Here is a 9,281-nt window from a genome sequence, read left to right as displayed (position 1 = left end):
AGGAGAGGGTTTGGAAAGGCTTGGCGGCCAGCTCGGTGACTCAGTTTCCCCATCCATGAAAACGCTCAGCGTGCCCGCGGGGTGTCGTGGGGATTAACCCATAAGCACGCAGCGTGTGAAGGTCTTAGTGAGGGAAGTTCCTTATGGGGCCGTTTTCCACCGACACTGGGAGGCTGATGAGCCCCCCATGAGGAAAACGCAGCTGGTGTTCTGGGTCGAGTACCCGAGAGCTTTGCTGGCTGTGCTGTCGTGTAAAGGTGTCCGCAGCTGCAACAGTGGCGCTTCGAGGGGTGGTCATCCTGTATGCACAAGGCATCTGTCTGCCGTGCTTTGGGAAGTGCTTAACAAGCCCCTCCATATAATATTAAAGATTTTAATAGTTCTCCGCAGTGCTCGTGGAGCCCTTGCACGTGGTTTCCAATCACTACACTTTCTTTTTTCTTTTTAAATCTTGAACTTGAGAATGAACAAATGAAAGGCTAGCTCTGAACTTCAGCTGTGAGCTGCTGTCTGTTTGGGTAAAAAGGCTGAGTGACTGTGATGGATGGAACAGTGTTTGAGTAAAGCATGTAGCAACTGGAAGGGCAACGTGCCAAAGAGATGCTTCATAGGTTCTGAAGTATCGTATTTCTTCTCTCTGCTTAAAAAAAAAAATTCCTCTTGACACTTGGCTGGTGGCATACATCTCCCTCTTGCATTTATGCAAGCTGACTTCTTGTAGGATTGCCCGTAAATGCAGCAATGGTTGCAGTCTTGCTCTCCACTTGGCTTTTGGGGTTCTGCCCACTAGGCTTCTGCAAAGGTGTTGATCCCAAGCTGATGGTAGTTCAAGCTGATATGTTAGATACCCCTGCGTGCCCGTTTTCTAGAGAAAAAGGTACATAAGTGTAGGAGAATGAGGAAGTGGCTTTGTTTTGAAAATAAAGTGATGGGAAATGAGCTACTCGATTGCAGAGTTTAGTCCTGTTGATTGGTTGCATCTCTTACTGTAGCCCATATTTGGTTGCGCAGTTACCTGTTTTCTTCTTCCTTTTTCTGCCCTTAGGGTAAAGTAGAATACCTGGTGAAGTGGAAAGGATGGCCCCCAAAGTAAGTTGTGTTTTATTTGTCTTTAACTCTTTTTCTTTAATATTCTGCATTAGCTTACACTGTATCTCTGCATCTGAGCATCTCGTTCTTATTGGGTAATCTCTTGTGCCCCATTCCAACACGGATAAACAAAAACAAAGAGCCACAAACCAAAACCAATTCTTATTTCTGGACTGGCAGCCGAGAGATACAAACTGTGTGCCAGTCTATTCTGGCTGGGTTTTGCTACCACTGAAATATTCCATTGAGATGCTTTCTAGGTACAAATGTTTTTAAATTCATTATGAGTTCAACAGGGAACCTCGTTCTTCTGAACTGGGAATGGCTCCTGCTTTTCTGAGTCAGCACCAAGAGGGCCCCACTTTATTTTTAGAGCTCTGTGCAGTCTTTTAAAAGAGAAAAACAGTTGATGGTCTTGTCTTGTCCTACTGCTTCCCCTCTGCAATTTACAAAAGGAAAGGGACAAAGTTTCAGATTTATTGACTGTAGCCAGATTCAGGTGATCTTTGTCCCTTGAAAATTACCAGCATGCCTTCATTTCCTTGTCCAAAACCTTCTTTTATTTTGAGTCCCTTTGTTATGTTGCAAAAAGGAAAAAAAAAAAGGCATTTTTGCAGCATTGCTGTGCACTGTTTACAGATACTTCTCTTATTAAAAGTGCAGCTGCCTCTGAAGACTGTGCCTGAACAGTCTGAGATTAAAAGTGTTATGTAACCAGAGATCATTACTGTGTTAGCTAGCAGTCTAGAAGAACAGCCCTCTGGCCAACCCGTACAGGGCCCTGTCCTTGCTTTTCTCTCTGTGACCGGGTGTGTGTAAATACACAACGTGTGTCGGTACAGCTGCATTATGCATAGGGTTGCACTGTATGTTGCTAAGCAAAGGAACTGGTTTTACATGTCCATCCTTGCAGTCCCAGAGCGAGGCCCGTTGGAATGGCCCTGACAGATGGTATCTGATGTCCAAGGAATTGAAATGTGTTCCTGCGCGCCTAATCCTTGTGCTTGTTAGGCATGTGTGGTTATCAGCCTCTTCCCCTCTCTGGTGAGGGTGGGAGAGGGTAACTTTGTTCCTGACTGTAAGTTCTGCTGTCAAAGTGTAACCTTTTGCACTTGTTGAGCACTAATTGCTTTATAGTCTAGGTGAGTTCTTGAACTGCTTCAGCCTTCTAAGTAGCCAAGCCTTAATTAATTGTTGGTAGAGGCTGGGAAATGTATCTGTAGTCTACGAGGCACCATGCCCTTTTGGCCAGAATACTGATGTTTATCCCATTCTCTTTTCAATAAGTGCATTGAGGTCCTTCTCCTGTAAAGTCATTTGCCAAGAAGGTGGGCTGAGGCACGGCACAATGTTTCCTTGGATACAGCAGCCCTTATTCTTACTGCTGCTTTTCCTTGCCCTTGAGCCTTGGAACTCTGGGGGAGCCAGAAACTGTTCTGGGTATTAAAAGGACAACCTGCTGCTCAGGGAGCAAGGGCATGTCGGGATTCCCTTCTTCTGATGTTGTGACATGTCCAAACGCCTTCCCTCTTCCCCCAAAACTCCAAATCTGAAGAGTACTGATTTTTTTTATCCTTCCCTCCTCCCTTCCATTTTAACATGTTCACTCAGTGGTTTGAGTTGCTTAAAACCAAGATGTTTTGAGCCCTGAAGTCACTTTCATCCTGCTAGCAGTCTCTGTTCCTTGTTTCTAAACATACATATGCCTGTTACAGCATGCAGCACCACAAGACATTTTTATCTTTGTCTTCCAATGTGCTGTTTCTTCATCTCACCTCATGTTTCTCTTCATTTCCCTCCCCAACCTTGTTGCATTGCTTTTTGTAATCTCTGTACCAGTTATCCATCATTCCCATTGGAGGCTTCGTGGAAAGGAATAGGAATAGGTCAGTAGTTTGCTGCTTTCCCACGTAATTGATATTTCATCTCCTTTTTTTTTCTTTTTTTTTTTTTTTACTTTCTAATACAAAATCCTTGTTAATGCAGTGCACTGCAGATTTCTGAGTTGTACTGCTGGAGTCAGGGAATGGAGGAGTTACAATCTGATTCTAGCTACAAGCTTGTTTACAACTTGTGTTGGAGTTAAGAGGGGAGGGGGAAGAGGAGGGGTAGAAGGAGGGGGAAGGAAGATCATATGATCTATGTTTTCCAGAGTGCCTGCTCTCTGCAGTTCTGCTGCAGCCTGAGCTGTGTGTACACGTATATATAGCTCTGCGTGTGTGTGTGTGCCTGCGCGCGTGCGTGGCAAACTGAACTCTGTTTTTTTTTTTTTTTTATATGCAGTGTTTTGCCACTGCAGCGAAGCCAGAAACTGGGCTGCAGAGAAAAAGGCAACACCCACCAGGGGTTTTTTAAAAGCAAATCCCCTTTCTTCTCTTGCCCATGAACAGCGATCCGATGTATTTTCCGTGCTCTGTGTTGTTATTTTTCTTAAATTTGTAGCGTGAGTGCCAGAATCCCTGCAGCAGGGAGGAAATCTTCCTCTGTTTAAACAGCATCTTGGCTTTGACAGCTCACAGTCAGGTTGCTGCAGGAGGCTTGAGCAAAGGAGGGAGAGAAGGAGAGATCAGCTGGTTATGTAGACATGTCTGTTCCTAACTCGGATGTTCAGTGTACCTTGGGATATCTGAAGTTCATATTTTTGTTCCTCCCTTTTGTAACAGAATTTACTTGAATTTCCAGACCCATTCTCCAGGAATGCTCCCCTATTTCAGTACCTTTCCTTTATCTAATGGAGAGATGAAAGGGAATAGCATTCCCAAAACTCCTCCCCTGTGTACATATATGCATGTGTCACATGCGTTCGTGTGCAGCCTGTGCTTCATCCAGAAATGTAAACATCTTAAAATGCTTTCTTCCTATTTAAAGGCACTGACACAAATGCACCCTTGCCCAGGGGCTGGGAGGGGCTCTGCCTCCAGGCCCTGGACCTCACATTCCAGGAAAATTAATGTTCTGAGACATTTGGGGTTTAAACTTGCTTTCTTGCCTTTGAGTTTGTACAGTAGAGACATGCCACCCACCTTTTTCTGGGCAAACATGACCCCTTAAAAGCAATTAGACCATGAGGACCATCTTGTTATCTTTTCACCTTCCACAGTGGGGGTTTTTGGCTGCTTCTCTCTGGTATTAAGTGCAGCTGTGCCCTTTGAGAACCAATTTTGGCGTTGGCTGCTGGGTGGGTTCAGTCCTTTCCTGAGCATCTGACTCCTGTCTCAGCTGTCTGGCAGTCGAGGAGGGAGATGGGGCAGTGAGTGACGCTTGTTTCACAGGCTGCTTTCTGAGCATCAAGCTTATTGTGAGTAGTTGTGGTAGCCCTGACCCATCTGAGTGCAGATGGGTTCCTCCTGCCCTGGAACAGAAATACTGACGACCTCTGCTAGACAGAATAACCTGCAGGGGGAGTTGAGCAAGAGGAGAAATAGTTGGAAAGTTGCCATCAGCTTGCCTCAGGGCCCGGGTCTAAACATGTTCAGTGGAATGGCATCAGTGGAGAAAAATTAAACTCTTCTTAAATGAATACTTTCAGCTCCAGTGATTAGAGGTAATTAATAATACAGGTGAGAAAGCATACTTACTCTTTAGAGCACTCTAAATTAAGAGAGACCTATTTTCCAGAAAGCTGTATCAGATCACGTCTCATTGTTCCATGGGGCTTGTTGGATTTGAGGGAGTGCTGCAGATGAGACCTGTTTAGACATCGACTTATAATCAGTTTGCGAGTGTCTGCACAGGCTTTGCAAACAGTGTGAAGGGGGCCCTGGGGAGGAAAGTCCCCCCTCTTCTACAAAGAGCTGCTTGATGGTTGGCCCTGCCTGTTTTGGGAAGGGGAGGTGGTGTCTGCGGGAAGTTGGGGAGGGAATGGCTGGGATTCCTCAGAGCTCTCGCAATGTTTTGACAGGCCCCACTGACCCTTGTGAAGACAGTATCCAGGGCCGCAGCACACTGGTAGCAGGCCTGCAGAGAGAATGTTTCATTAAAGTATTGTTTACTTTATTTTCCTTATGTTTTTCTTCAGATACAGCACATGGGAGCCAGAGGATCATATCTTGGACCCTCGCCTGGTAGTGGCTTACGAAGAAAAGTAAGGGCGCGTGTTCTTTCTCTCCCTAGACACAGAAAAAGGAAATAGTGTCTTTATTTCATAGTGAGCATAAAGTGCCCTTGTCCTTTCTTCAGTCAAAGATGAGATGTACAGCAGTGAATCCTGCTTGATCTCTGTACCCTGGTGCTGGCTGAAGTGGACAAGACAGGGTTAAAGCAGCTTTGATTGGCACTGTTCAGGAAATGAGGCCAAGAGCAAGCAGCATTGAGCCAAGGAGCAATCAGTCTCAGGTTTTAATCAGGTCCAGGGCTGGACTGGAGTGATGCGAGGTGATAAGTTTCTCTAACCCATCCTTGATCAGCTGAGTCAGAGAAATTCCCTTATTGCAAGTCTTTCACTCCTGCAAGAAGCAATTCTGGGATGTTTTCCAAGACCACGTGGGTCACCATTGGGTTTTAACGAAGGGCACGAGGGAGCTGTGCTACAGAAGGTAGAAGTCCCAGTTTGGTTTTGTGCTGTGGTATTTAGTACTTGGTTTGATTTGTGTTCCTCTTTCACAGGGAAGAGAGAGACCGTGCATCGGGGTACAGGAAAAGAGGCCCCAAACCAAAGCGCCTCCTGCTGCAGGTAGCCTCTTGCTTTTCTGTGTATTTCTAACACCTTAGCTGCTGTGCTGCTCCTCTGCTCACAGGGAGGTGGAAACTGTCTGTTTGCTGTTGCATGGACAAAATTGGAGGTAACAAACTAACACAACAACATTAATCAGCGGGTAGGCAGATAGTTTTAACCTGTTAGCTGAAGAGCCAGCTAACTTGTCTTTGAAAAAGGAAAACAAAACAAAACCAACAACTCCTGCTCTCTGAACTAGGATTTTATAAATTTTGGGCTTGGGTGGTTGCAGGTTACCTGGTTTGTGTGGAGTTTCCTTCATGTTAAAGGTAGCCACTGGTTGGAAGTGGAGTTCCAGCACGCTTTGACTGTTGCCAAGCAAAAGCAGCCAGTCCTAGCAAGCACATATTAGGAAGAGCTTAGATGGCAGTTGAAGAGGTGAGAGAAACAGTGTTGTGGAAGCAGCGCAGCTTACCCTAACTCATCTAGGCGTTCAGGAACTGAACAAAGAATTTCCTTCATGTTAAAGGTAGCCACTGGTTGGAAGTGGAGTTCCAGCACGCTTTGACTGTTGCCAAGCAAAAGCAGCCAGTCCTAGCAAGCACATATTAGGAAGAGCTTAGATGGCAGTTGAAGAGGTGAGAGAAACAGTGTTGTGGAAGCAGCGCAGCTTACCCTAACTCATCTAGGCGTTCAGGAACTGAACAAAGAATAGTTTCCTGGCTCCCCGAGGGGAGCCCTGACTATATTATCAGATTTATGCTCTGACCCTTGCTACATTGATGTCTCGGTGTTTCCTGGGGTCTGGGTGGGGCCCCCTGACTATATTATCAGATTTATGCTCTGACCCTTGCTACATTGATGTCTCGGCAGCGGCTGTATGGCATGGACTTGAGGAGTGCCCACAAGGGAAAGGAGAAGCTCTGTTTCTCTCTTGCAAGGAGGTTTGGAGGAGGAGATAGTAGCCTGCCAGGGGCCAAGCCAGGGCAGGCAGAGTTCTCTGAGAAGACTGGGGGAACAGTCCTACCATTCTCTCTCCGGAAGCAACGTAAAAACCAGAAGTACCTGCGACTGTCAAGGAAGAAGTTCCCGCGCATGGCGAGCCTGGAGAGCCGAAACTGTAGGCATGAGTTCTTCCTGAATGATGCAGTGGGCCTAGAGGCCAGGGAGCGCCCTGAGGACTGGGAAGCCATGCAGCACACCAGCAAAGACGGTAAGGCCAGACACCCCTCGGCTCTGAAGTTCAGGGGTGTGCTGAAGGATGCTCTGCATGCTTCCTCCTTGCTTGCCTCACTCTGGGATCGTGGTTTAGGTCAGGTCCCCAGAGCAGCTCTTGCTGCCTCACCTTGTGGCCCTCTTGTCGACAAGTTCCTTTTCTGTTTGGATGAAGAGCACAAATTAATCTGTTTTGGTGCTGTTGCCTCTCTAGTCTTGTATCAGTGACACCCCTCCCAATGTGAGAAAACTTGTGGAAGATACTGCAAGTTACTCCCCTCCGTACAGTTTCCTCCCAGCAGAGGTGACATGCAGGTGTGATCGTGATGTCCACGTATCCACACGTGTTCGTTCAGCCTGCTGCTCTGCTAAAAGGAGCTTGGCTGGCAGTGGGCAAGCTTGGACACCAGCACTCCTCTCACAGTGCTGCTCTGAGGAGCATACAGGAATACTGCTAGGAACCCATAGTGTGTTCCTCTGCTCCCTCCATCCCTTTCCTCTCCACACCACATGTCCTCTAAAGTCTCTTGCCATGGAGTTATGTGAGAGGGGGATGAGGGACATGAAGTGAGGATGGTAACTCCTGCCTGATCCCACTGAGTAGGCAGCCTGAGTGTAGGCACGGGAGATGTCCAAGCACATTTGGCATTTTGGGGAGGGATACCAGCGCCTTGTGCAGGAGGGCTGTGGGATGTGTGTGGTGCTCTGAGTTACCAGGGAAACTCTATCTCTGCATTATTAGAGCTTCTGAAGGCGTAGCCTTCCTGAGGAATAGAAAACCTGGGCTTGTACTGCTTGTAGTAGCTAAGGGAATCCTACTACTCCTTGCTAGGAGCAGCTGTTAACCAAGCTGGATTAGGCAGGATTTTCAGAGGGAATCAATGCTATTCCCCTCCTTTCTGAGAGGTACTTGAACAGTGCCCAAATCCAGAGAGGCAGCAATGGGGCTAGCACAGAGGAACCCTGTGTTGCATCCTGGCAATGGGCAAATGTGAGTTGTTCCCCACGAAGTGCTGGGTTCTTAAAGTACTTGGGGGTAGGAAGAGTAAGTGGTGCTACAGAAATGTAAAACTCTTTTTGTTCTCCTGTTGACACACGGCCCACATGGAATTCCAGTTATTGGTGGGGGGGGGTGTGGAATTGGACTCTTCCTGAGGTGAAAGTAGGCACCCCAGATATTTGAGACAGAGGCCAGGAAATACACTCCTAAGGGGCCCTCGTTTCTTGCCTGGGCTGGGAATATAGTACAGGTATAGTGACAGGGACAGGGAATGTTTTCCTTCCTCTGGGTGTTTTTGTGGCTGTCTCTGGAGGTTGGGGGAAAGTGAGGCTTTGGGTGGCAGAGGGACTGATAATTATTCTTGCAGTGAGAAAGTGCCGGAATGCTCAGGCTTCTGGTATGGAGCTATCCCAGAGCAAAGGAAGGATATGAGATAGGGGGAGCAACCTCTCCATGAAGCAGCGTTGATGGATGTTGGAGGGAATTGCACCCAGGCTGTGTTGTGGGTGCAGAACAAGGAAGACCCTCCATTTTGGATTCCTTTGCTTCCCACAGAAGTATCTGAAGAGTGTGTGTAAGGATTTGTGATTTTTGACTTTCCAGCAGGGTAGGGCATTTACAAGCAGGTGAGCTCACAGCTGGATGAGTGTGCTTTGCTGATGCAGAGCCAGATTAGGGGCCGAGATGGGGTGAGAGGCACCCGGGAGTTGTGAATGGTTAGTAGATGAGCTGGGTAGTGTTACGGGGTCTTTTGAGCTCTGTGTGGGCTGCTCCGATGCTGATGTGTGTTGGGACACCTTTGCTACTCTTTCCTTTTCCCTTTACATCCTGCAGTGATCCTCCATTTTCCCTTCGCCTCTGAGGGGAGGGCTTGCCCATGCTCTTTCTTGCCTCGTACGTGCAGACTCAGTATGGGCTGATTTCACCTGTCATTTGTCAGAAAGGAGGCCCCTTCTCCATCCTTTCTTTTCCTCTCTTCTTCCTCCTTCCTTCTCCTTTACCCTCTCTCTCTCTCACTAACATGCTCTTATCTGCCTCTCCTTCTGCAGCAGATGTGGATGGCAGTCTCCCTTGGATTCCCACTGTGCCCCCCAGCGAAGTGACAGTGACAGACATCACGGCAAACTCCATTACCGTCACTTTCAGAGAAGCACAAGTGGCTGAGGGCTTCTTCCGAGACCGGAGCGCGCAGTTCTGAATCTCTGTTTTCAGTGCTCCCCAAAACCAGTGCTTTTAGGGTGGGGCTAGGGAAGGGTTACTTTACCCCTTAAGAAAAAAAAATCCAAAATATCTCCTCTTAAAATGTTTACAGAGACCTTTTTT

At 47.3% G+C, this 9,281-nt stretch overlaps 1 protein-coding gene across 1 annotated transcript; it reads left to right on the top strand.

Annotated features, from left to right (window-relative positions):
* The first annotated feature begins 187 nt into the window (after positions 1 to 187).
* On the top strand, positions 188 to 9,265 carry CBX7 (chromobox homolog 7). Its single transcript, XM_010132165.1, has 6 exons — positions 188 to 301; positions 1,046 to 1,089; positions 5,108 to 5,173; positions 5,695 to 5,761; positions 6,617 to 6,956; positions 9,008 to 9,265. Exons 1-6 carry the CDS (start codon positions 188 to 190, stop codon positions 9,154 to 9,156), a joined length of 780 nt encoding a protein of 259 aa, XP_010130467.1. The 3' UTR covers positions 9,157 to 9,265.
* The last annotated feature ends 16 nt before the right edge of the window (positions 9,266 to 9,281 follow it).

Source organism: Buceros rhinoceros, unplaced genomic scaffold (assembly GCF_000710305.1).
Source record: "Buceros rhinoceros silvestris isolate BGI_N320 unplaced genomic scaffold, ASM71030v1 scaffold29242, whole genome shotgun sequence".
Classification (NCBI taxonomy): Eukaryota; Metazoa; Chordata; class Aves; order Bucerotiformes; family Bucerotidae; genus Buceros; species Buceros rhinoceros.
Note: the sequence above shows the minus strand (reverse complement) of the source record. Positions and strands in the feature narration are given on the sequence as shown.